At 41.3% G+C, this 27,699-nt stretch overlaps 3 protein-coding genes and 1 long non-coding RNA gene across 8 annotated transcripts; 2 read left to right on the plus strand and 2 right to left on the minus strand.

Moving 5' to 3' along the window:
• Window positions 1-2,040: 2,040 nt before the first annotated feature.
• Window positions 2,041-11,611, minus strand: LOC102108360 (carbohydrate sulfotransferase 6). Of its 4 annotated transcripts, none has more exons than XM_014260556.2 (3): window positions 11,545-11,611; window positions 9,839-9,990; window positions 2,041-3,417 (listed from the first exon to the last, which is right to left on the minus strand). In XM_014260556.2, the coding sequence occupies exon 3, from the start codon at window positions 3,387-3,389 to the stop codon at window positions 2,208-2,210; it is 1,182 nt and encodes a 393-aa protein (XP_014116031.1). In that variant the 5' UTR covers window positions 3,390-3,417; window positions 9,839-9,990; window positions 11,545-11,611; the 3' UTR covers window positions 2,041-2,207. The 4 variants fall into 4 exon arrangements, with proteins under 4 accessions (XP_014116031.1, XP_014116028.1, XP_014116030.1 ...); XM_014260553.2 differs by lacking the exon at window positions 11,545-11,611 and adding an exon at window positions 10,443-10,782; XM_014260555.2 differs by lacking the exon at window positions 11,545-11,611 and adding an exon at window positions 10,248-10,313.
• On the plus strand, window positions 10,978-14,404 carry LOC106628662 (uncharacterized). The gene is made up of 3 exons (XR_001332084.2): window positions 10,978-11,189; window positions 12,507-12,607; window positions 14,042-14,404. It is a non-coding gene; the product is annotated as an uncharacterized LOC106628662 (long non-coding RNA).
• On the minus strand, window positions 12,622-18,220 carry TMEM231 (transmembrane protein 231). The gene is made up of 7 exons (XM_088062306.1): window positions 17,927-18,220; window positions 17,681-17,850; window positions 16,533-16,661; window positions 15,048-15,191; window positions 14,674-14,755; window positions 14,435-14,545; window positions 12,622-13,528 (listed from the first exon to the last, which is right to left on the minus strand). The coding sequence occupies exons 1-7, from the start codon at window positions 18,066-18,068 to the stop codon at window positions 13,344-13,346; spliced, it is 963 nt and encodes a 320-aa protein (XP_087918432.1). The 5' UTR covers window positions 18,069-18,220; the 3' UTR covers window positions 12,622-13,343.
• Window positions 18,221-18,452: 232 nt separating this feature from the next.
• Window positions 18,453-27,692, plus strand: GABARAPL2 (GABA type A receptor associated protein like 2). 2 transcript variants are annotated; one of them, XM_014260558.2, is made up of 5 exons: window positions 18,453-18,624; window positions 18,938-18,993; window positions 20,865-21,037; window positions 22,589-22,682; window positions 23,397-27,692. In XM_014260558.2, the coding sequence occupies exons 1-4, from the start codon at window positions 18,591-18,593 to the stop codon at window positions 22,677-22,679; spliced, it is 354 nt and encodes a 117-aa protein (XP_014116033.1). In that variant the 5' UTR covers window positions 18,453-18,590; the 3' UTR covers window positions 22,680-22,682; window positions 23,397-27,692. The 2 variants fall into 2 exon arrangements, with proteins under 2 accessions (XP_014116033.1, XP_005531977.1); XM_005531920.3 differs by lacking the exon at window positions 23,397-27,692 and having other exon boundaries at window positions 22,589-23,175.
• Window positions 27,693-27,699: the final 7 nt, after the last annotated feature.

Raw genomic sequence — 27,699 nt, forward strand, 5'->3', positions numbered from 1 at the left:
CTGAAAAATTACCTGTAAAAAGATAATTGCAGTCAGTAAAAGGATTTCAAAGTATATGGTTATTTTCTAGCAAATTTATGTTTAGTTGTCCCAAATAAAATAAATTTCTAAGTTAACAGCACAAAGGATGTTTTCTAGTGACGGATAGCTGAATCAAGGTGATTAGATCAGAGTACATGCAAACTTTAAAGTAGTGCAAGTAGAGTACTTTACGATTTAAATTTTCCAGCATAACTGGAATGAAAGATGCTAACAAACAAATAAAAAAAAATTAAAAAAAAAAAAAAGATGAAATAAAGGTGTTCTACTGCCATTTACTCCCTCATTCTGCCATTTAAAACCACTGTTACATCTTCTCATGCTGTGGAAGGTGTTTTCACTGGGTCAAAATGGAAGGATTCCAAAAGTGCTATACTTAAATCAACTGATACACACTTCATGGAGGATGCGACAACTGCAAATTAATGTCTCCATTTAATAAGCAATATTAAGGATGAAGAACAACTCACAGCCATGTAACAGCTGTATTAATTTTTGAAGGACAAGAAATGGTTTGGATTAAGAACCCACAATGCTATATGTGGCATTCCCTAAAACAGAAGAGCTAGGTGAGCAGAGTCCTCAGTGGTAAAGGAAACCTGAGAAACTGAGGAGCTGGAAGACGTCGTATTGGCTATTATCAGGGTTGCCCGGAAGCGCAGTGACGGAAAACCACAACACCCAGGATGCCCCGGGAACCAACGTGGACGAGAGCAAGTTCCGTCCCCTGGACAGCAGCCCTCGGCGCGCGGTGGAAAGCCGCCTTGCCCGCTCTGTGCCCCCGCCCCGACAGCGACTGCAACGTGCCCAACGCGGCTCCGCAGCGCGACTCCGGCCAGACCGTGCCACCCGCTCTCGCCCGGCGCCGTCCTCGGGCAGCCCCCGCCACTCGGTGCTTCCGCCGCGGACGCCGCCAGCCCAGCCGCCCCCGCTACAGCGACCGTCGCCCTCGTCGGGGCTTTCCCTGGACCCGCGACGCGGTCGCTCGTTCCCCGCTCACCTTCAAGTAAGCGGTACCAGCGTGAGGCAGCGCGCAGCCACGGAAAGCGCCACTGCGGGTTTCCTAGCTGGAGTTTCTGGTCAGCGGCTGGCACCGGCGACGTCTCAAATCGGCCGAGTCACGGCGCGCGCTGCACTCTCCGCGGCAGCGAGCGGCTGCGGGTGCCAGCCGCGAGCTGCACATGCGCGTCCCCCCGCCCCCCGCGTGCGCTCATTGGGAGCATCTGCGCACGCGCGGGTTTTTTTATTTTTTTAGCCTCACCGGCGCCGCCTGGGTTTCTCGGGCGCGGCGCCGAATGTTAACCGTACCCGAGCATCTGTCTCTGCTATTAAACTTGGTTGAACCGATCACTTCCATGCAGCAGAAAAATCGACACGCAAATTTTCAGGGCATTCTAAATTTCTCAGTGATCCTCATAAATAACTTGCAGCTCTGAAGAGAGGATAACGGTATGGATTGCGCGGCAGGAGCAAGTGTGCACTTATTCTGTGTCACGATATTAGAACACAGTTGGGACAGCATTGAAACGCTATTTCCACTGTAATTCCACCGAAAGTTCCTTCATTTCTTTGGTTTTTGCACTCCAAACAAACATCACATTAAATTGTAAACATTGCCATTCCAAGGAAACCACTATGAAATCTATCAATAAATTAAGTTCCTATTTAAGCCTTTTACAACACAGCTGCTGCAGATGCCCTACCTTTTGGAAAAGTTACACGTTAAAATTTAAAATATCAAAAGTCTAAAAAAAAAAAAATACACAACTGCACGACAACTTTAAAGAAGAAAGTCAAGTGAAGAAATTTGGTTAATCTACTTTGTTCTGTATATACAAATAACAAACTTTGATCCTTAAATAATTAAAGCATGAAAAAAAAATATTTGAACTATTATCAGTAAACAAAGACATCTTTGATAATCCATCTTTTAATAGAAGGTGCTTAAATTATATTCTTAGGACAATGTTGTGAGCAGCACAGTAATGCACTGACAAGAACTTTGCTGTCTTTTTTTTAATGTAAAAAAACCTTCTTACATTAGCAGAAAAGGAGTAGAGGAAAACATAAAGTCATCAGCCAAGGATTTTCCAACTACTATATGCTGCACAGTAGAGAAATATTCAAACAACTAGCCCTCCCCACCTCCCAGATCTCTCAAAAATATCTCAGTGTTTTGGATTAAATGATGACCAACTGAATTGATTTTGTCGCCTTGGCAACACCAAATCCAATGTCAGATCTCTTTGTTCTTTTTCTGAATCCACCAGCTGATAACCAAGAATGTTTATAGCACCTTTGCAAACTTCCTGTATTTTCTTAACTTTCTGAAAGGAAAGAATATTTCTCCAGGCCTGTGAAACACTAACTGCATCTCGAGATGTTATTTTGAAGGCTTCTTTTTTTTTCCCCGGTCCCTGTCCATGTGTGATATTATAGATCCAGCTTTTGAGCCTGGGAGTCAAACTAAGATCTGCAAATTTATACATTTCTGAGATTTCTGATAATGGTTCTCTTACCAGATCTTCAAAACGGACCATTAAATAGCGATCTTTCAGGAAATTAGGTGGTTTTAGAGTAGCTGTTTCATAAATCTGAACATGACTTCTGCAAACCTCTTGCATTACTTTGTATTTGCTATCTTCCACTTTAGTGCCATTGGTACTCAAGACAATTCCATTGTCACGGGCTAACGCTTTGACTGATTGTTCCCGTGACTTAACAACTGCCCTGGGGTCACGGACCAGGTGAATAATTTTGAGATTCAGGGATGGATCAGTGAGAAGGGGGTATAGGACCTTCAAGTCAAAGAACCGAACTTCCTTGATGACAACGTGGCTGTAAGTTTTACAGGCTTCCTCCACCTTGCTGAATGGATACCGTCCACAAAGGGTCTTGCATGCCAATTCACTGGTTATGTCGGTACGTTGAAAAAAGTCACAAGCAGGAGCTGAACACAGAGCCCGACTTGCTGCCCACTGGAAAAGATCGGATAAGTTTCTCTTCCAAGGCATGTACGCGTCAAACACAGACATGTCGCACAGAAAGACCGACCTGACTAAATCCCGCACTGCCATGTGTAAGACATTGGCACTGTTCTGGTACATTGTAACCCACACATGCCATGCAGGCTCCATCAGGTAGAAGACGCTGGGATGCTGGCTGAAAAGCTGACCGACAAAAGAAGATCCCGACCGCCAAGAGGAGAGAATAAGTACGTGGACTTGTGATGGTTTCTCCTCAGACTGAGGTGTGAAGCTACTGTACCGGGCATACATGAAGAGTAAGAATCCAGTCTGAACTGTAACAAAAATGATAACAATTGTGCTAGGAATCCGAATCCTTGCCATTCTCACCGAGGAAGGGCAATGAGAAAAGCTGAAAGAGAGAAGGGAAATACCAGTGAACCATTGTTCCTGGGGCACAATAATGATACAACTTAGACAATACAAACTCTTGCATTAGTAAAACCTTTCTTCACATGTGCATGTATGTATGTGGCATTAACTGCTTCCTTAATCTGTTGCACTGGGGGATGATCACTGCAGGTGACAGCTGTTGGAAACTCAAAGAAAGTAATGTGTGACAGGAAGATCACTGCAGAAATACGCAAATAAGTACATGTTCGATGTTGAAGAAAACCTTGGGTTGATGCAGCTCAACCCATGGATTAAAAAAAAAAACAACTCACAAACACCACCCCCCCCCCAACAAACTACAAAATACACAAGGCTCTCAGCTTGAATACTGGTAAATATTGCCCTAAAAACAGAAGAAGAAAAAAAAATTCTGAATTGCTCAACTGTATTTCTGTTTCAATTTCACATTACAGGGATTTCTATCCCCTAAAAGGACTGGATGTGAACATTGGTAATTGTGGGTGCTGAAATAAAAATAATTTTATCTAATGTGAGTGCTGTACCCTACAGGGGCCATAGGACGCTATACCAATTGGTGTTTACCCACAACCCTGTATTTTCCAAACTGTAGAAGGCAGAAGATGGATGAAAACTCACAAGCTGAAGCCACACCTAGCCACAGATGATAAAATGAAAAAGCTGCTGACATGTATCTTTGGTCATACACCCCAAGACTTAATACCCTGAGTTTGTATTCAAGGAATTACCAGTTTGGAAGTTAGATTTGTCTGCATATAGCAAGACATGACATGCCTAGAAAATCGTAGGCATGTCAACCGCAAGTAGATTTCTGCTTTATTTTGCAGTCAAAGTTCAAGACACATGCACTCCTCACAGCTTTTCACTATAGGTTTTTGGCACCTACCCTTTGGTGCTCTCACTCATGCAGATTCCACTTGTAAGCAGTCAGTAAATGTTAGCGGGCAAGGTTTTAGGGAAGTAACACTCCTTATGTATGCAGATCATCTCAAAAGTTCTACATATACATATTTGCTATCTAGCTGCATTTACAATTTCCAGTTACAACTTTGTTCTTGTTACAGTGAAAGATACATTTTTCAACACACTCTGAACTCTTGAAAAGAAATAATGCAGACTAGTAAACATAGGTACACACTCATTTGACATAATAAATTGAACTGAATTAAATAATCGCTCAGTACAAAACCTTTATGTACGGTGCATATTAAAATGTGAAACTCTGCTTCAAAATTCTGTGGCAGCAAAATTATACAAGAGTTCAACAAATAATTACATTGATTTAAAGTACGTAATGGAAGGAAAGCCTTCCAAAGACTGTTAAAGGCAAAAATGAGGCTACAGCCCATGGCTTAACAATTCCCTAAACTGTGGATAGCCCAAGGTATATGCCTGTATTGCGGTGGCACAGTAGGAGAAATAAGGGTTACTGTATTACTTAACTTCTTCCTTAGCAGTCCACTACTAGCTACTCTCAGGCTCAAGAGCAAATATAAAAACCCTTAGTTTAATTCAGCCTGGCCATTATTCATAAATAAAAATCTGCCTTGTTCAAATACTTAATTTTTGCATATTACATCTCCAGAAGCATCTGTAAGTTCCTCTGTGCTGTGAGGATCACCAGCAATCCAGCAGCCTGCACTGACACTTCACCAGAGGGGATTAAAGACTAAGCTGAAGTCAAAGTACAGTTCCAGCTGCTAATTGAAAGATTTTTCCTGAAACAGACTCTGCCTGAAAGTCAGCCAGACACAACTATCTCAGATCTTTTTCCTGAGTGCAAAACATGAGTCATTATCTATACTAAGACTGCGTTCTGCAGCTCCTTGCAATCTCACTCATTATGTAGCTTTTAGAGAATCAATTACACTTTTTAAAGAATTAATGTGTTTCTACTCTAGCTACACAGAACAGTTGCTCCACTCTAATCATGACACACAACTGCAACACTAATTGCTCTTTACATGTTACTAGCAGAGTGTGGGGGACTGAGGAATAGAAGCCAAAAGCTGTTTTTTCTGCCTTGACTGTCTCTCAGACCTCTCCTCACTCCAGTTCCCACCCAAGTACTGTTGCAGATAACACTGTGACAATGAAAAAAACGATGAGTATTAGTCCACAATATGTGTCTGAACTAATCAGACTCAAGTGCTACAAATAATGTCAAATGACTGTAGCTGCAGTATTTCCCTACACTTCAACATGATAGAAACTGCAAGAAAAAAGTGTAATATCAAAGTAAAACACTAAGTAGATACCCGTTTTCTATATTTAAGATTAATTTTCTACCCTTTTGAAGAAGTTGCAGTGTTTCTAAGGAATATACACACATGTAGACACCACTAAAGAAAAAGAATAATTACAGAACAAAATACAGCATCTGTAAAAGTATTCTCTTGTGTGGTTTCCAGTGCTTAAGGCCAAATACGCCACTTTCTCTGTAAACAGTGCCCTTCATTTCTGCACTTCTCATGTTTAATTCTATGTATATATAATTTATTATATACATATTTATTTAATAATATTTCATATCATGTATACATATTATTATTTCTCATATTTAATTCTCATGTGTAATTCTATTTTCATGTAAACAACCATTTACCATTTGCAATTGCATTCTGCAGTTTAGGTGATTTCAGCCCAGGTTAAACTTGCATTCCCTTAGAAGTACAATTTTTTTAACCCAAAAAGCTCTTTGGTGATTTTTGACAAACTTCAGCTGAGGCAGAAAGCAGCTGTTGAATAGCCCACAGAATAACCTTCTCATAGAGTTGCTTAAGATTTACATATGTATACACATATAAATATATTTATAAATCTACTGAATAGATTACATTATATCATTGACACTGTTGGATTAACAGTTGGACTTCATGATCTTCCAACCTAAATGATTTTACAATTCCAAATGTGAGGAACAGGACCTTGTGATACAGGCTACTTCTGATCCACTAGCTATTCCATAGCAGGACTCACCAGATGGTGCTGTTAGGCAAACTTGCTCTTTCAGCACAGAAAGGCAATATGCCAAAACTGCAAGCTGAAGCTGCACGCCAAAACCCTTGTTTTCATTGTGACTTGTTTTACATTGCCTCACCTCTTTCTGCTAGTGCCCTCCTCCTCCACCAACAGCTCAGTGGTACCACCTGTCCACCCCAAGCTCCCCTCAGGAGCACAAAATTGGGGTTTGGTATGCCTCCTTTTTCCCTGCTTTGCTCCACGAAATGCTTCCTTGTAGCTGCACCTGCCTGACTATAGCACGCCTGCCAACCGCAAACACAGGGGAAGAAAAGGAGAAGCAGCACAGGGGTCAGATGTTCTAGTATTACTGCCATTTCAGCTGCTGTCTCAGCGACAAACACCTCCTCATTGACTTGTGCAGACTGACTCCAAGTGGCAAGGGAGCTACAACAAGCAGAAAAACAGGCTGTAACAAGTGTCAAGTTGCAGTAGACTGCACTCAGATGCTCTCACATCTCTCAGCTGAGACTCATGAAGTATGGCAACACTCGGTGGCATCGCAATACGTGCTTTTGTAAATAACGAATACTCCTTAGTATAAATTATTTTGCTAACAATTACATTGTTATTCCTTTTCTGTGATAGTAGTAGTACTTCTTTGGTGATACCATTTCTTCAAGGAGAGCTCTGGTAAAGAGAATAATCAGAAGTCTCTCAAACTCTTGAGGCACAATCATCTCTTCACAGGGCAATGCAAATGTTCAAAATGTGATCTGAAAAGCATCTGCCTATATGGTTTAGCTGCCAGTCCTGATTCAAGCTCTGCTCCTGGGTTTCCCTGCTAACAGCTACTAATGGAAACAAGATCCTAGACTAGATGAACCCTGGGACAGTTCCACAATAACTATTCTTACATATTGTCCAAGGAACATATTAGTTATACAAACTGGCCAAAAGAGCAATCATTTTCTTCACGACTTAAACTGTCTCTGATAGACTGCCGAGCTGCAGGGCCACTAGTATCTGCCATTGCTTGCCAAGAAACTAGATATATGTCACAAAGCTATCCAGTTTTACCAAGCAGGGTAAAAATACAGTCAGTGGTAATATTGATCCCAAAAAGATCTCATTTCTAAGGAGAGAACTTTTCAGACCCAGAAAGGCAGGAAAGGAAAAGGGAAAGGGAAAGGGAAAAAAGGAAAAAAAAACCAAAAAAGAAGAAAAGAAAAGAAAAGAAAAGAAAAGAAAAGAAAAGAAAAAAAAAGAAACGAAAAGAAAAGAAAAGAAAAGAAAAGAAAAGAAAAGAAAAGAAAAGAAAGAAAAAGAAAAGAAAAAAAGAAAAGAAAAGAAAAGAAAAGAAAAGAAAAGAAAAGAAAAGAAAAGAAAAGAAAAGAAAAGAAAAGAAAAGAAAAGAAAAGAAAAGAAAAGAAAAGAAAAGAAAAGAAAAGAAAAGAAAAGAAAAGAAAAGAAAAGAAAAGAAAAGAAAAGAAAAGAAAAGAAAAGAAAAGAAAAGGTCCACTGGATGATGTTTTAGCTCTTTCTTTCAGGGACTTCTATTTGTTTTGTCACATAAAACATATAATGTTGGAATTGAGTAATCCAATCTTTTCAGGTCAGCTCTGAAAGGAGTACAGTTTCTTAGTAACTTCCTTTCAGCACAGAATTCAACCTGAAGAGACTTAATAAAGTAGCAAAAACTAATTTTATAGCTAAAAAGCAAGCCTCTGATTGAACTGCTAATTTTTTTTTCTGGGATACTAAAAAGATTGTAGAAAGACAGAAAGAATGCCTCATATTAGAGCTGTCAAGAAACACGCTCTCTCTTTGAGCCTTGGACAAAAGGCTGGGATGAAAGGCTCCCTTAGAACAAACAAGTCTGGGTCAGCTGTGAGAAGACTGAAAAAACAGGCTGGAAAAGCAAAAATACTTGAGTGAAGAATTACAAATACCTACTCCCCTACAATGACTTTTGAGCAACTGAATCTTAGCTGTCTTTGTCAAAGTCTTCCCTGGCCATTTTCTGTCTGAGAAAATTTCCAGCATACTTTCATTTTAAACAGTCTGTGCAACATTTTTAAAGTCAAAGAACTTACAGATTATACAGAAATTACTTCAAATAATGTACTCAATTGTGTGTCCCTTCCAACTCAGAATATTCTGTGATTCTGTTGATTTCCCATATTGATCTCTTCCACTGAAAAATTAATACCTAATGCTGGATTATGTATGCAATTTTTAATTACCCAAAAATGTTTGTCCTGTATGCTGACCTTTCAGAGCAATCATACAAGATGACTGTAAATATCACTTATGTACTCAAAATTCACCAAATGCAGCAGTGCTGACTGTAAAAAGAATGATAATGGTAAATGTCATCACATATTTTATAGACTTAATAGGAAAATGCTTGTTCATGGCATGATATACACAGCAAAGATCACCTGCAGGTGTACTTTTCCTCATGGACTTTACTCACTTTATGAGTAACTATGCTTTACTCACTGCATACTTCACCTATAAGGCATGGCATCAATGCAATCACCACCAAAATGGATTCTATGAGCGAACATTAGAAATGTAGTTTGCTACTCAAAAAAGTGAAATGCTGGAACATGACAAAACTGGTCAAAGAATAATACACAACAATATTACTAGTAATTCTTGCAGTAAATCACCCCACTGACAAAACATCACTTTCTAGCATTCTTCTGCAGCTAATAATCACACATATCTTCATATCACACAGTCTTCATACGGCAAAAGCCTATGTGTCAACAACAATATGCAGATTGGTAGTTAAATGAGAAAAGAAAAAGTTTGGAGGGTGTGCTCTAGAATCACTAGTAGTCCTAAAAGCTGAAAGTCTTTCCAATACTGAATAGTTGAAACACATAAGTTTTTTTTTTTTAATAGAATAGTGAAACTGCAACTAAAATAACAAAATACAGTAAATGTACTGTAGTAGCTCTGAATTACAACATTATATTAGAATTTCAGGTGATACTGCTAATTTAGCTTTTGGAAACATACCTCTTTTTACAATCTAGTGGTCTAGTGGTACCTGAGATTTGAAAATTTGTTTCCAGGAAATCATCACTTAAACACTTTATTATACAATGAAACATACTATACATTTAATTACATGATCATTAAAGTTCTTTTTCTAAAAGGTACTGTTTCCTTTGGGAGCTTTTTAATATTTTTTAGAGTTAGGTAATGTTGTCCAGCCTAAGCAAATGGCAGTGTCAAAGCATAGCCCTACAACACCTATTTCTCCATGCACTGCAGCTAAAGATCACAAAGTGTTTTCAGCTACTAGAATTACTGGTGTTCAAGAAAAGAGGTCTGCTTAGTTGCAATATTTGTTAGGAATTTTTACTATGGAAAAACTGGGGTGACAAAGAGACACCCGCAGTGACTGAATGCTGTTCACTTACTCGAGACTCTGTCTGCACCGGTACAATAGCGTCCGCAAATTCAAACAGTCCGAGGACGATTGGGCTGAGGTGCGCGCTGTGTGCCTCCCTTGTAACAACTGTTGCAGCTAAGAAATACTGACAAATGCTTCCGATCAGCATGTCACCTTCACCTAGAAAGAGACAGGACACAACAGAAAAATGGGGTGGGATTTCCTGAAATGATGGCAAGAGTTGTCTAAAGCACCTTATTTCACCATCTAACTCCAACAAACGAAACTACCTTAACATCAATCAGCCATGTTCTCTAGGGAAAAGGAAGAAAAGGAAAGGAAAAAAAAAAAAAGGGGGGGGGGGGGTGTTTAAAAAAAAAAGGAGGGGGGGAAAAAACCAAACCTAAAAAAAACAGGTTGATTTTCGACAGCTTCACCTCTGTCGGTGCGACATCGGCTCCGCCGCAACTGGTGTTACCGCTACTCCGCCGCCACAAGCAGGGGAGTGTGCGACCCGTTCAAAAACATCTCCTTTAAAGTACCGTTGTTTAAGACCGGGAAAAAAAAGGTCTGAAGGGGACCGCCAATCCTGTGGATGAACCCCATCCCCACCCGCATCAGCCTGCCCGTACCTTGTCGCCGCCTCCCGCCACCGCCGCGGCTCCGAGCTGCCGACAGAGACAATGAGCCGCTTTCAGACGTGGCCGAGGCGCCGGGGCAGCGGGAGGAGCCCAGGAAGAAGCCGATCCGCCCCGCTCCCGGAGCATCCCCGGGCAAAGGCGCAGCCTGGCAAAGGCGGTCCACTGGCCTGCCCCGCCCCGCACGGGCCATTGACTCCCGCCCCGCACATGCATCCTGCAAGTCCCTGGCCCGCACGGTCCCCACTGGCTCGCCGAAACCGGCTCGTGGCAACACCGCCTGGGCCTGGCCGCCGCAGCAGCCAGCGCCCGCGGCCTCTCCTCCGCGGCCCTTCCTCTCCTCCCCGCGGCCTCGCCCGCCTCCCTCCGGCCCGGCCCAGCACCCGCAGGCGAACCGAGCTCGGCGCGGCCGCGTCCCGCTCGCCTCGTGCGAGTAGAATGAGCGGATAATGCCCCCTGCAAACGGGCTGCTTGGTGAGTTAACAAGCAACGAGGTGGTTTCTTTTATCCTAGTTCCACCTCTTAAAAGACTTCTGAAGCAGGACTCTTACAGGGCCCTAACATCCATTTAAACAGAAACATCCAATAAAACAGAACAAAACAAAACCAAAACAAAACCAAAACCAAAAGTTTGACTTTTTATGTTGCTTAGCAAGCTAAAGGAAGAGTCCTTGCAGACAGCTTTCTGAGAAAGGCTCTTCCTTCCTACACCTCTTAATGCTGATTGCAGTGGATCTTAAGGTATGTATTTTTCCCGCTTAGTTCAGTTTGTTGCTTAAGCTATAAAATCTTGCCTTATTTCTATTGCTTGGTTACCTACAAAAGTATAAAATCTCTTCAAGTTTGAGAAACGAATCAGAACTATGAACCAAGAACTATGGTCAGTATAAAAAGTGACCCAGGAAGTGACCGCAGCAGAGGTATCACAGGGGTTTTTCCCCTGATGTGGTATCATCTGCCTTTATGGCTCCTTTTACCCTGCACTGAGTTATTAGTCCCAGTCATGAAACACCTCTTTGAAAATAAATGGAGGGATGCCTTCAGGTCATATTAAACAATTACATGCCACCTGCAAGTAAATAACTTTTTTGATTACCTCCTTCTAATGTATATCGTTCTTTGCTTACATTACTGTGGAGGATTTTTTACAGTTTTCTCCATCTAAAGGAAAAGAGAACGTTAAGGATATTTTTCTCTGTATTTCTGGAAGTAGACCTAATCTCCATTTCTTATTTCACATGCATTCACTGAACTGTTGCTCTGGGTGGCTTTCAAGCATTAGTCTCTTACATATTTCTGTTGCTACCTTAAACAGACTTCTGTTCAGCTTGGAGGAAGACTCTCAGAGATTCAATTTTTGTGGGAGTAGAACATTCAAACCCTTAAACTGCGGTCCTGTGATCTCTCCAGAGATTTCTACCCCTTGCTCATGGCCACCTTAATGCTTGTGCAGACACATACCAAGTTCAGTCAGGGAACTGACTTGTCTGAAAAAGTGATTATATATTTGGTAAAGATCATCTTCATCAATAATGAACTCCCCGAATAAACGCATGCACTCATGCAAGCACCATTACTGCTGCAAGGGAGAGCATACCAAATGTACATCAGCTTGAGATACGGGGGAAACAAGCTCACAGCCCCCTTCATTCATGCTGTGCAGTGGCTAGAAGCACTAAAAAGCAGTAGACAGTTGCTTTGACTCTGAGGATGCAAACATGAAACCATTTATCAGCAGCCGTACGCTGCCACAGAGATTCAAAGATCCAAGTGCAAACTGGAGACTTCTGGAAAAGGTAGCTCTCCCAGCTGCTAGGATGTCGAATTCTAGAGGACAATGGCCAAAAGGTGGCCTACTGCTAAGCTGCTCTTTCATATTTCATAGATGCACCATGTCTTAAGAGTTCAAGAGAACCAAAGACACTTGGAATTTTTTGCAGAATTCTAGCATCTAGAATTGTTTTAAATTCTGACCTGACATAGCACTGTGTTGCTAGAATTAATTCTTCAATACAAAACTGAAAACATAATGGAAATTTCGTTGTTTTGTCTTGTAAGCTTGTCTGGCATAAAAAGTAAGCCCAGAAAAAGAAGATAAAATAATCTTCCCTATGACCACTACCATCAAGAATGAAGGACAGTTTTTCAGTGTTTACCAGGTAATTACAATTTTTATCTGTTCTAAACTATTTAAGTTCTGAAGGTAATTATTCACTTACTTTGAAACTCTGAGTCTTCACTGGTAGAATTTTTTGCTAGCTTTCTTTCAATCGATACAAGGATTCTCTGTTTTACTATTCACAATTCACAACTAATGGTCTAGTGCTACAATAATGATGCCAACAGTAAATGGTTGTGCAAATTTTGCACACACTATCACCCAAACCCTGGTTTCTCACATCAACCTTGAATTTATTCATCATACAATTTAATAATTAAACTGTTGAGTATGTATAGCCACAGTTACAGAAGCACTCTGACCTTAACTCATCCATGCATTTTTTCATTTCACAGTGCACATAAATGCACGTACAAATAACTCTTCACAACTCTAAGACTACAGTGAATTGATTTACAAGAAGTAGAAACAGTTAATGTTGTAATGTTGTTGATTTTAGCATATTATTTTCAGTTTTCAAGATGGGTTTTGATGTGCGTTCCAGTTGCAAAAAAAATAACTAGTCTCTTCTTTAACTGTCAAAAATATAAAATTTTTCAGTTCCAAAGCAGTGTTCCTAAAGAAATCAGATGAATGAACATGTATTTTCAAAAGGAAGCATGAACAGAGCATACTTGGAACATACAAAATTCTGATCTTCTGAAGTAAGAAGTATATAGAGAATAAAACTGGGTTACTATTTTTGGCATTTCTATAAAGTGTTCTCAGGCATCTCTTCAGGACTGGTGCTGTTTGTAGGATAGTACTGGAGATAGAGGCAGAAGTGGTGATACTGGAATTGTAGTCAACACCTGATTCTGGAACAAAAACATCTTAATCCTACCGAACACCCAAAGAAAGATAAGGAGGATGCTGACATACTGGATCCAGGCAAATTTAATAATTTCCCAAAATCCCGGCTGATATTTAAAGAAAGTCAAGGAGTGTTAATAAACAAGCTTCTGATGCTATCACTGCAATATCTAAACAAAGAAAATCATAGGCAGAAAGGCACAAATCTTGTTAAGACATGAGTTTGTGCCACAAATGGTAAGCTTCTGAACCACAGAAACACCTAAGAGCCTTCTACCATGGTGGGTAACAAAAGCTGGAGACATGGTCTGTCCTAGAAGATATTTAAACCAAGTCTGGGTCAAGAACCTACTTTGTGTCTGAGTCACCAGGAAGTACTTATTTTTAATATTCAGGCAAGTAAACAAATCTTGTAAGAAGTGCGCTCCATACAGATTCTTCTAAATGCAGATTTGTTCTTATCTAAGAAAAAGAGTGAAGAACATAATGAACAAAGAATTATTTTATTAAAAAAATTAAAAAATTCTGGTCTGTCTGCACATGAACAGATGTAACAACCTCCAGCTGCGGGAGTTATTTGGTGAGATGATCTTGCATACAGATTTCTAATTATCTGTTTTAGGTCACAGACTACAGTATCATGCTTTGCAAGTGGCACAGATCAGGACAGCAGGTACTGCAGAACCAAAGCAAGATGTACTACAAATATTCCCTGAGAATAGCTAACAAACTGCTTTAAAGGCCTTTTTAGCAAAGCTGAAAAGCAACACAGGTTCCCAATAAAGAAAGGCAAAAAGTGGTTATGCAAGCACAACCATCTGAAGGAATGGACAAATGGGTATTTCATTAACTCGACAACTGTAGCATTTGCTTAGCTAAAAAAAAAAATTAAAAAAAAAATAAAAAAAAAAGTTTAGCAACACATCTAAGAGAAAACAGTTTTCATTTTGCCTGTATGTGGTGGGGGCTGAAATAATATAACCCTGTTATGTCACAGTATGTGCAGTTTTTGAAGGATATAAGATAACTTCTACTGGGTAGTGAATGGTGGCATTAATGATAAATGGCGTATCCATCGCTCTTCCAGTCATCCAAACAGGGCTGGGATCTGAAAACACTGTTGTCACTAAAATAGAGAAAGGAGACATCCAGGTTAAGGGGCTTTTTAGGTATTAATACAGAAGTTCTACACTTCACAAAACAGCTGTCATTATGCTAACTACTACTGTCCCATAGATACACATTCAGGCTTACCATTTCTATCCCAATATGCTGCAATGATGTTTGTTAGATCATAGTCACTTGCAAAAGGACTTGTGCCATTGACCACAGACACCTGTTACAACAAGGAGACACTTTAATTATTTGTCTAGTCTTCAAGAAAATAATTCTACTAACTTTCTTACACAAAGTAACCATGCCTTTCAAGGAATGAACATAAACATCAGACTGAACATCTAAGCAGAATAACCTCTTCCCTCTTGTAGTCTAACAAGAAAACATCAGTTCCAAAGTCTTACAGCTTGCTCTGTGCAGTAGTACAAATAATGAGGGTGTCACCTATGATACTAGGAGGATTAAGAGGTTGGGGGGGTGAATTGATGGGGAAGGGAAAAACATTTCCTCACATTGTATCTGGTATCCAGTCCACAATGGTTAAGTAATTGCCTCTGGTTTAATTTCAAATCTCCATTCACATAGAGCTGAGAGCCTGGCACAGGAGAAAAATACTGAAGAAAAGCCATGCTCTGCATCACAAATGTTGACATTCTCTGAAATAGTGAACACAAAAAAGGAAAATTTAGGAGGAGGAGGGGGGACACAAGACACTTTTCTACCTCTTGGTATCTACAATTTTTTTTACACGGATTTGATTCTTCTATGACTCCCAAGTTTCAGATCATCACCTTAGTCTAAACAAGGGAACACCAAAGAAAAAATACCTTCTTTTTTAAAAAGTGAACTACCTTAGTTAATAGTTAACTAACTTTATTAACTCAACAAAGTTCCACAGGAAATTCAGTGAAGTCAAACATCTGTGGCTAATGACAGAAAGGTTTGACTAGCCGTAACATGTAAAAAGCAGCAAGGTGACTAAACACATTCATTGGAGATACACTTTAAAAAACTCAAGTCAAAATCAAGGACTTGCACTCTGCAATAAGAATGAAATAAAGAAGGTAGGTCCTTAGTTCTTATCAACCACTCAGTCTGAAGGAAAATTTCCACATTTACAGTGTGGAATAAAAAGTGTGGTGAATATTATAACTCTGTTATACTAATACCTGACCAAATACTTCAGCCCAAATTTAGGACCGTTGGGCCTTTATTCTGGGCCTCAGGCTTAAGAATGTTTTCTACACCACATAGCTATGCTTGCTAAGCTTGTCCATCTGCAATCAGCAAGACTCTCTAAAGAAACAGCCTAATCTCCCTAGGAAAACAACTTCTTGTCTGCGTGGCTGCACCCAACACAGCTCTTTTTATTACTCCTTTCAGATATATCGCTGGGTTCTCTGTGCGCTGGTCTTTTACTCTTTGCTTTAGATATTAATTGCACTTGAGGTACAATGGCAGTGGAATTGTATTGTCTTCCTGTAGCACTTTCTTCTTTGTTCCAGTTACAAGATACAGAAGATCCTGGCAGATGATTACCCATGCTTCAAGAGCTGTTAAGCAAAATCTAAGGAGTTTTAGGTTGCTGCAACAGGCTGACTGTCCACGTCAGAAAATGAACTAATTATGTCAAGACACAGCAGTGTATAGGAATGCACATCCTTCTGCCTATTGCAAAACTCTCAGTTGTTTCCAGGTGCCACCCAAACTGATACTCGCTGTTGTGCATTTCTGTTCTGTACGGTGCACTACGGCCCAAGAGAACATAGAGCTTAAAAATAAAAAAAAAATTCCTAACAAAGTGTATCAAAATACGCAAGACAGCTAGACGAGGAATGACAGAGCAGAGGAAGAGAAAATTAAGTATTTTTTAGTAAAATACATATTTTAGATAGGAGTTTCAAATGTGGAAAGTTTCTTTTCATATTTACTATAAACACTACTGGAATACTACAATAGGTCTATACATCACAACAAACAAAACTAAAAATGCTTACATAAAGGTGGTAGGAAAAGAGGAGAATCAACTGAACGCCAACTACATGCTCTGCTGGTTGTAGTGGAAGTTCCAATTTAAAATGCAACTGATCCATTTTGCCATCTTGATTTTTGTCTTCTTCTCTAGTCTAAACAAATTTTTTTTTAAAGACAGGAATTTCTGTTAGAAAGAAAAACAAGAAAAGTAAAACCCCAGGGGACCTCCATAACTGCAGCACACACATACCAAGGAAGCAAATAAACTGCGTAGTTAGGAATGCAATAAAAAACGACTTGACTATTTATAGACAGGACTAGAGACAAACAAGAAGCCTACGCTGCTGTCTGTTATACAATGTCTCATATACCCCTCCAGGGAGGGAAAGTTTACTTCAAGGTCTTTTCTGCCCTACACCATTACAACCGTCTCCCCTGCATGCCACAAAGCATGCCTTAGTGCTGGATCTTCTGTAAGACAGTGCAAATATATGACTGACGGTCAGGCTTGTGCCTCCTGGCCCTGCAGCATGCCTCTTGCCTGTTAGCTGATACCTTCCTATGAGCCAAGGCTTGCTTATGCTTGTGTACCAGAATGTCCAGTACTTCAGCTACTTGCAAATATAGCAGGGCTCATAATAGAGGCAGACAGAAAAATAACTGCCATGGTGTAATCTCAGAAAGAAGAGTGACGGCAAGGCATAAATTATGTGCTTCTGAAGGCACATACCTGCTTCCAGATCTAGGGCTACCCTGCAAACTTCCCATCATGATATGCCATGTGGCCAGGGGAGATGGGCACAACTAATTTGATGAAAGTAAATGGGTGCATTCACACAAACGACCAATGGTGTTTACGGACATGATTCAGTGGCAAAATTGGTCGGGTTTGGTTAATGACTGGACTTGGTCTGACGGGCTTTTTCCAATCTAAGTAATGCTATGAGTCAGTAACACTGAGAGGGAGTGAAACGGGACTGATTAAAAATCCGGCAAATCCCGATGTGAGGCACAAGTTTATACATAAACCTGCTGCTACCTGAAGGCAGCAGTACCTGACGGGCCACCCGCTCAAAAGCGCCATCAGCGCCCGTGCCCTGGAGCCGGCTGTCGGCCCGCTGGCCCCAACTCTGCAGCCTCGCGTCTCGCCACTGTTGCCGGGCAGGCCTACCGACAGGAGCGGGACTCGGAGCCGGTCCTCCTGGAGCCTGTTGAAGGCTGGGAATGTGCTCCACGCCAAGAAGCTGCCTGGGCCAGACCCCATGGTGGCGACGAAGAGAACCTCGTACCGGAAACGAACAGTGGGCTGCTCCTGGTACGCGCTTTGCTTCAGCCAGAAACCTGAGGGCAGAAATAGCACGAGGTTTCAGGACTGCGCCGGGACCGGCCGGGGCGCGCGGGGTCCAGTGGCGCTCACCGTGGCTACGGTAGGCCACCAGCAGCGGCGGCACGTAGGTGAGCGTCGTGATGAGCAACAGCGCCAGTGCAGCGGCGGAGCAGAGCCCAGCCCGGTAGCGCGTGTACAGCGCGGGATGCGAAAACAAATCCACGCCAGCCATGGCGAGCAGCCCTCAGTGCCCGAAAACACCACCCCTCCACGCACTCCCACCGGCCTCCCCCGCCCGCGCCTTCAGCGCTGCACTGGCCGAGCGTCGGACTGACGAAACGCCGCGCCAGTCAGCGCCGAGGGGACGGGCGCATCAGCCAATGAACGCGCACCGCTGCCTCCCGGGGCCGCCGGCGAGATAGTGCCCGGCAGCGGGATGGGGACAGACGGATGGGGACACCTTCCAGGGCGGCTAAGTCTGTGGAGCGGCTTCGAGTGCCCCGAGAGCGCTGCAGGCAGCTTCACAGCCGGCAGGTGACTCCGTGCCCGGACGCCACAGCCCCGCCCCGCGATCCCCGGCCGGAAGCGCGACTGCTCAAGCGGTTGCCGGGGAACAGGCGAGCCGGAAGTCCCGCCTGCCGAGCCGCGGCTGTTGTTGTGACAGGGACCGTGACAGCGACAGGCCCGGCACGAACCCCCGTCCCCCGCACACGGGCCTCGCTGCCTCTGGCTTCGCTCCCCGCCCGCCTGCACGATGAAGTGGATGTTCAAGGAGGACCACGCGCTGGGTAAGGGTGGGTCCGGGCCAGGCGCTGCATGGCAGCGGCCCCGCTGCCATCAGTCTCCCGCGTCGCCATCTGTCGCGGTCGGCTTCCCCAGGCGGTCGTCTCGTCTGTGGGCGGACAGCCGCTGGCGGCCCGCGCCGAAGGGTGGTGCGGTGCCCGGGGATGGTCTCCTCGAAAAGCTAGAGACCCGCTCGGAGGCGGGAATATGATTGCGATCCCCGCGGGCTCACGGCCCTACCTGCGCTGCCCTCTCGGCCTAGGACACCGGCAGTATTATTACTACTATGCAATGACTAACTACGAGTTTTGTTCACAGAGCACAGATGTGTCGAGTCCGCAAAAATCCGAGCCAAATACCCCGACCGTGTCCCGGTGAGTAACCAAGCCAGCTTCAACGGAGTACTTAGAGGCAAAGGTGGATAAACGGTTTCCATCCTGCCCACTCTGAGTTCCTGCTAAGCAAATTAATTTTCCTTTTTGTGTCCTTAGAGGTTTTAAAGAAGCCCCAAACACATCTAGCTACTCCAGCATTTCATCTTCTGCCCCACTGCACATTGAGAAATAAGCTTTCTAAACACCACGGATTTTTATATCATGGTCCTGCTTTCTCCTAATGGCAATTATATCCCAGCAAACACCTTCATTGTCTTGAAGATTGTGCCTGATTCTTAGAAAGATTATGAAGACTCTTGAAACCTTGACCATCTTTCTTCCTGGCTAAATGAGTTAGATTATATCCCTCATGTATTCCATGTCTATAACCAGTCATCACGGTGAATTTCACAATGCAAACCCTGTTGTTTGAAGAGCCAGTGCAAATGGTGACCGCTCCTTTCTGCATTAATATCTACCAATCTGCTAAACAGTGAATGACCTCACTTCTCTCCCCAATCCCTTTAACCATGTTTCAATCTCTGAAAAGACTACAGTTCACATCCTTACGTATAACAGCTAGCAACATATCCAAATTGTCAGCTCACTTGCTTGAGTGTAAAATTTTCCACATCCCATCTGACCACATTGCCTGTTAGTGCCACTCCTGCCTCTCACCTTTTGGTAAGTAATTCACCCATTAGCACAGCCCAGAGAAGAATCTTCATTCTCATTGACTTTTTCTACTGCTCAGTTGCATCTAGTCACAAGATTTTCTCCAGTTGCAGTCTGATAAACTGGTATGATCCTTGCTGTTCTCTCTTGTCTAACTATTCCACATATCCCATTATCACACAGACTGCAGTATCCTTAATGACCATACATCTCCACAGTATCCATTTACCCATTTCAAAAATATCCTTGGTAACCTTAGAGGAAAAAGAAACTTAGAAACTCATAGTGTGAGTCTGAATTACATTGTATCAGGAACGGACAGCAAGGTGTAGACAGATATAAGAATTAAATGTCAAATTGCAGCAATCCTTTGTCTGGACCGGTATGTGTTTTCTGGTTGATGATTCAAACTGAACCACGTACCATTGATACCAAATAGTTGGAATCAATTGAATAGTCAGAAGTGGTTTTCAATCGTAATGTTTCAAGTGGAATGCAGAGCTAAGGAATGGAGACCCTGGAAGCTATTGTAAACCCTATTTCCTTACCTGCTGTATTTTTCCTTCAAGAATCAAGTAGCATAGTACAATAAGCATTGGGTCTTTTTCACAAGCAGTACTGAATTATCCTTTCCCCTGTACTTGTGGCTTTTTGTTTGGTTTGTTGATTTTTGTTTGGTTTTGTTTGTGGCCATCTTGCTATCTTTCCTTCCTGTAGTCAATTTCTGGTTTCTGAAGCAGTATGTCAGTTCAGCAAAATACAAAGGTAGCCTCACCAGTACCACTACAGGGGAAGGATCTGATCCCAGTCCTTTGCCTAATGCAGTCCAGGACGCTATTAGGTATTAGTAGCTATTAGCTACACTATTATCATCAGTGTACAAAAGTTCAGTGATGTGCGTACTTTCATGTCACAGGTGTCTTTAAGGCATAATGCACCTTTTTACCCCATGAATGCCAAACACAGGCATGGGAAGTGTCAAGCCATTGTGTATATGAATGTAGGTTTCAGTGCAGTTGAAAAATCAGGTTTTACAGTGCTGAGCCAGTTCAACCTCTGATTTGGTTGCGGTCAGGAAACCATTTTTGTTCATCCCCTCTGCTCACCATTGTAAGCCTGTACGAGCAAGCGATCTACCAAAGCTGTCTGTTCATACCAATCCTGAACAGCCTGACCTTCATACCTGCACTTTACAGGTCATAGTGGAGAAGGTCTCAGGATCTCAGATTGTTGATATTGACAAGAGGAAGTACTTAGTTCCGTCTGACATCACCGTGGCCCAGTTCATGTGGATCATCAGGAAGAGGATTCAACTGCCATCTGAGAAGGCAATATTCCTCTTTGTAGACAAGACTGTCCCACAATCCAGGTGAGAGGCTATTCACTTGGTATTCAGAATCATTTCAGCAAGCCTGTGCATATTAGAGGGCCAGTAACACCACTCTTTGAGGCTCATTTGGTGATTTTAGGAGATGTTTGTCACATCTTAATCCCACTAAAAGTTTTTTTTCTCATGAGTTTGATAAACATCTTATTTCTTGAGCTAGGCTGAAAGGAAAGGCGACTGAAAAATATGCTATTACTTACTTCTGTGGCAAAAGAGTGAGCTTTGCAATTACAATGTTCTTGCACATGGTTGAGTGCAAAAACACGTACATCATCAATGTCAAAAACCAGTGATTTTCAGTATAGCAAAAAAAGTTGCACATTACTCAACAACATATGCCATAAATTGTTCTGAAAAAACCCAGGAACCTGTCAGTTTACAAAGAAATTATAACACTACAGACTAGTTTCTGGTTCTTTTTTTAAAATAATTTTCTTCTATAAAAGAAAAGATTAATTGCAATAGAAAGGTTTTTTGCATTTCTTTTATATAGGAATAAGTTTCATTGTTTTCTGCTACGTACAGAATATAGCAGAAGTAGCTACTACAACTTTCTACAGAAGATACTTTAGTAACATTTAAGGAAATAGTATGTCGTTACATGCCTTAGATGTGATATTATTCTTAATACTTAATTTTATCAGAAAGAGTCCCTCCTGGTAACCTGATACACAATAGGGACCCATAAGAACCATCCCTTTCTGCTTGTTTTCTTCTAACTGTACTGAGGAATGCCTACATGTTATCTTTACAACAGTAATATAGAATTGCTAGGAGCAGGAGAGATCGTATCTTCATAATGAGATGTCACATCTCAGCTAGAAAACAGGACTTTGATCGTTCAATATTAATGTAAAAATGGTAACTTCTTAACCGATAAACAAAAACACAATCTGTTTGTGACTCCGCTAATGTCACAGGCTTGAGTTTATGTAATAAACTTCCGTATGAGAAGAGAAGGATGTCAAGGGGTGGTGATCTATCTACTAGTCACCAATTCTCTTCCATTTTAAGTACTGCTTACAAATCCACCCAGCTCCTCTCTTGGGCAGAATGGCATCATTGTTTTCCCTGTCACTCACATCCAGTCTCCATCCTTCAGTTCATTAGCCTTTTCTCAGTTTTGGGAAGTCAGAGAAAGTTGAGCTGAGGAGGCTTTATTTGTGCACCTGACTGATGTCTACTGCTCCAACTATCTGTAGATAGATTGTTGGAGCAGTTGACCAGCCACCTAATTGCAAGGGTCTCTTGTTGTTTTCAAAATAGAGACCAATTTCCAACAAAATAAGGAAGCATTCTGCCAAAGGCATTTGTGAAGAAATATAAAAATGTTTACGCTGCAGAGAGTCCAGGATCATTTCTCTAACTTAGGAGTCACCCGCTTTTTATTTATCCTCATTTTTTGTATTCTAACCTATTCACAGACTTACAAGTTTTAGCTTTTATTAATCCGTGTTTATGTGAGGTTCTAACTGTTAACATTGGCAACTTGCATAAGCCAAGCAAATTATTTCTCTTTTTTTCCCTTTCAAGCTTAACTATGGGACAACTTTATGAGAAGGAAAAGGATGAGGATGGATTCTTGTATGTTGCCTACAGTGGAGAGAACACATTTGGTTTCTGAATGGTGGGTCTTGGCTACTGTACCATCCTGTTGTGTATCTTGTAAATAGCTGATCATTTTTTGTTCTGACACCCTCAGAAGTTCCTTCTATATACATGCATTTGTAACTGGATTTATTTCTTAATATATTGCTAGGTCTTGTTTTATTAGACTGTTAAATTATAAAAAGAAAGTTTTGTTGGTTTTGTGTATTTTTTTTCTCATGGCTATGAACTCCCAGAGCCTTAGTTCTTTGGGGGGGTATACATTTGATTTCATTGATTAAATAATAAAGCAAAGTAGTTGGGCTACTAAAACACAAAGAGAAGAACACACATTTATTCTGTTTTTTTGAGATGTCAGTTTAAGAAAAATAAAAACAATGCATTAGTATTGGGAGCACTGGATTCACTAGCTTATCCAAAGCCAGGAGCAAGATGCTGATCGTGTTGAATGGAACTAGTATGTTCCTCTTTCTCAATTAACAAACAAATACAATAAAAACTCCTGTCACAAACAGGCAATGCTGTCATTTCTTTACCTTCATTTTGGCCAGAAAGTTACTTGTCACATTTACTAGATGCTACCCCAGCTGCTTCCATTACTTACTAGACATTGTACAGCTTCTCCAACTTCAGTGTGTGGCTGATGGTACCAGGAGGAAACAAGGAGGTCTTTGTAGGTTTCAAAACCAATAGCTTCAGAGCTACCATATCTCACAGCTACTTCTATTTACAGGCAAAGAGGCAAGCCCTTGGATTGTGTGGGAGAGGGTGGAAAAACCAGCTGACCTAACTGCACAGTGCTGCAGTTCACACTCTGATATTAAAGGCTAACGCTGGGCTGAAGAAGTAGCATCACTTTGATCTTCCTAAGCCAGCAAGGAAACACTAAATACAGTTTAGATTCCTATTAGAAGTTTTTATTCATTTACACACTGTGTGGTGCCTGAGAATCTAGTTTTTAAAATGCTTCCAGTTACAGTGGAAATTTACCACTTTCCAAACTTAAATCAAATTCATACTAACTTAAATCCCCATGAAGATACATTCTGCCTATAATTGTTTAGCTCTGCAGTCATTCACAAATACTGGCAGAAGGACTGCAAAATATGAACGTGGGAGCTTGTGAAATGTTGACACTACCCTATTACTGAGGCTTGCCACAATAAATGTGATGCATGTGCTTAACACATCTGAAAATGTGCTGTTGATCTCGGTAAGCCTTTCATTATTCAGAACAGTGCTGCATTGTAAACCACTGCTTTAGGAAACATTCTGTCAGTTCTCCCATCCTGAATTACTTCTAACTTCCTTTTCACGCATTAATGTGAAAATTTTTGATGTGAGAATGTAAGGATAAATATTCTACAGCAATAACTTCACTTTTCATCTGCAGGTACACTTGCAATAAAACATCAAGAGGTTTCCTTTTGAAATGCATAGCCGATATGCATCCCTTTATATAGTACACTCTTGTAAAATTATATAAAGCATTTGATCCCATATAATCTTCATTTTCTGTTAACCCTACAATTTATGCACTGAACAAAAAACAAAGAAATACCTCACTGTTCCTCTATGTCAACACCTCTGTCGCTTATCTTTACACTAAATTTAAATATAATTTCCAATATAACTAAACCAGTACTGGATGAATTTAGTATTCAGTAAATATTTAGAATTCAGGCCAAATCTGGAGCATTTAGATAGTCTTTCCTCAAAAATTATCTTGCTTTTACATGTATATATGTTATTTGTATCTATTATGTACCTATCATTGCTGCAGCCCTCTTATGACATTATCAGATAGTCTGAGAGAAAACTCCAACAACTTTCCTCCTTGCCATCAGAATTCTCCTGCCCTCAGCAGCACAACCCTAGCTCTTTCTTTCCTCTAGTGCTTAACTGATTTATTGCAGAGGTCTTTTAACTCCTAGTGAAAGGCTACAACTTGTTTTTGCTCATGGCTTGTTTTTCTACAAATACAGTAATTTCAGTAGTCTTCAATTTACTCAGAATGCACTGAGATCAGTAAAGCCTCACAGCCTGTGTTAAGGCGAGCAGTGGAAGCACACTGTAAAGATCAAAAACCCTTGCTTTTCCAAAGACAGTGGGAAGCTAGCATCTGGTCTCATGGAACTGCAGCCTCAAGGTCAAACAGATTGATAACTCTTACCCTTGGACAAAGCCACTTGTTTCTGTGCTCCGGTTTTGACTTCCTTATAGATAAGCAGGCAATCTGTCCTGCCTTTTTACTATGATGAAAACAGGCTGATGTCTCTAATAGTGACCCTGTTAAAGACATCCCACTCAATGATTACAGTTTCTTTGTCCTGGCAATTAGGAGCCACTGGTCCCCAAACATGTTTAGCAAAGGCAAGGACCTAGCTGGCTAATACAGATATGCTCATTTTACACATACAGTGGGAATCTTGGTGCCCTCCTACTCCTATGCTCTGCTGCTCCCACTTCCAGCTGGTTGCTTGTCCTCATTAACTGTGCACTGTGGGCACTTCATGCTGGCTACTTCACTCCTTGCTAATTCTGCTCTCCCGTGGCAGAGCCTCTACATTCTACTGTCCTCGCCATGCCTTGCCTATCTTTGTTTTTCGGGGTGTCAGCTATCCCAGCGCACAGGAGTGATACAGGCTTGGAACATGTCAATTGTTACTTTCCAGGAGCAATTCTTCCAAAGACTTGCTGACAATGATCCAAATTTAGGTTGCTACCTTTTACAAAAGCAGAGACTGGTCTTTCCTATCTCTTCATTTTTCCCTTCTGATTTTTAAAGCAGTTTCATGGTACTGCCAACAGCATTTCCTGACATTTTGGAATGAAACAGATGCAGCATTTAAATACTGATTTTCCACCACAGAAATACCATCCAGTTGAGGATGAGATCCCACAGGCTTAGCCCCTCAGCCTTTTAAATGCTGTTCTGTTTCAGCTCCTTCCCTCTCTTCGCATATTCACTGTCTTGCTCTAGGCTTAAACATGTCCTCAACTCCATCCAAAAAGTGAGGTTAGTATCAGTGTTCAGCACCTCAAAAACTACTTTTAAACCTGAGAAGTAACAGAAAAGCAGTAGTCTACAGTTCACAAGTATTTTAGAAATGCACAAAAATTCTTACAAGGAACAATCCTAACAGCTAGGCTCAAATTTTAGAAAAGAGTTAAAAGAATTTAAACTGTGTAACTGCTTATCTGAAAACTCTGATGAAAGTCTACAGAACTAGTCTTACATAACCCATTTTAATATTGCAGCTGGATAGGAAAAGGGAACATTCCAGTCTGGTCAGCAGGTTCACTGCAGACATTGTTGATTAACTATGTGAAACTAGGTATGGGAAATTAATCGTTTCTGCAAGATTTCAGTGAAGAACAAAGGTAAATTTCAGGAACCTGGAAATCTACCGATAGCTCTTTAGGTACATTATAGAACTCTGCCCTTGGAATGGTGCTTGCTCAATTACCATTTATCTTCAGCAGTTCACCATGCAGTGCATGTGCAATGGCATCTGGCCATTTTTTATCCTCTGATGACTACTCAAGTCCCTAATCTCCCTAATCCCTTGCCCTCTACAAATACATAAAATTACTTCCCCCTCACCAGTACAACTGGTCTTTCTGCATGTTAGTGCTGGATTTGAGCGAATGGGAATATCTGCACAGAATTCAAGCTGTTATTTCTTCAGCAAGAGAACTACTCTTACTTGACAAGTAAACCTTAGTGTGAAGAAAAAAGGATTTGTTGCTATCAATTCTCAGACTATAATGTTACCTGTACTGTTTGGTCCCATATGTAGCTCAGTAGGTTGACAGCAAAGGCTGTTTGGAGAACTGCTGTGCCCATTTTTCAAATCCAAAACTATAGGATACCAAAAAACAACAAAAAAATCATATCACTAAAGAATTTTGAAGTTCTAAATTATCCACTTCTTTCATCCTGACATTGCCTTGTCCAAATATTTTATGAATTGTGGTTTACAAGAGAAAAACACAAAAAGGGGAATGTGCTCAGTAGCAGTTACACAATCCTGAAACTGCTCATAAAAGGCAATACCTGGGACAGAAGGTTTAAGGAAGATTTCAAACTGCTTCCTCCACAACTGCTCACAATGTTGACTGTCTTGCCATGCAGATGTTAGTTGGTAATAAAGCATAATGACAAGGGACTGGAAGAGACATGCCAGAGACTACTTTCAATACATCCCGAAGCATCTCCACCTTTGCCAGGCTATTAATGAACACAAGGAACAGTGACATAAATGGCTGAGGCAATTCTGCTTTTAATTGACCATTTCCCACAGGGGGGGCACGGAGATGGACAGTGCTTGAAACACTTAAAAATAGGTAAATGTATGCCTGTAATTACATAGGACTGGCTAATTTGAACCAAGTCATTCAGGAGCTTTCTTTCCTTCCTACAGAAGCAGATGAAAGGTTATCTGGCAAAGTCCTGAAATAGAGATGCACAAGATAGCGTAAGTGGTATTATTTGACACAGACTCCTCCCCAGTGGTTTTGCTTCTGCTGTGGTGATATCTATGGCTATGTTTAATAAATAGCAGCATATATGAAAGATTCACAGAAAAAAAAGACACTTTAACAGAACTAGTTTTTCTAGCTAAAGCAATGGGGCTGGGGGACACAGAAAATTCTTCCAGTCACCAGACAAAAAGAGCTCAGAGTTATGAAAGTATTACTTACTATACATTAGGGTTGTTTCAGCAACAGAAAAACAACCACAACATTATGAGAAGTGGAAGAGAAAAGCAGCACTAAACTTTTCCATGGTACTGCTTCGATTTCAGATGACATTACTTTCACTGCAGGGACTATGGCTGGTAGATCATATCTTCAGATACTAGGATAGCACATCACTGCTTCTTTCCTTTTGCAGGGATATTGTTTCATGCAGCTCAGAATTTTAAGTCAGCAATGATCCTTTTCTGTATTTCAATAAAAAGGGGGATTCAACTCAGTAAAAATAAAGTATTCTCTAAATTGCTTTCCTTTTCACTCCTGTCTCTTTACAG

This window comes from Pseudopodoces humilis, chromosome 14 (assembly GCF_049639895.1).
Source record: "Pseudopodoces humilis isolate 2021_Gansu_Grassland_sample_001 chromosome 14, ASM4963989v1, whole genome shotgun sequence".
NCBI lineage: Eukaryota > Metazoa > Chordata > Aves > Passeriformes > Paridae > Pseudopodoces > Pseudopodoces humilis.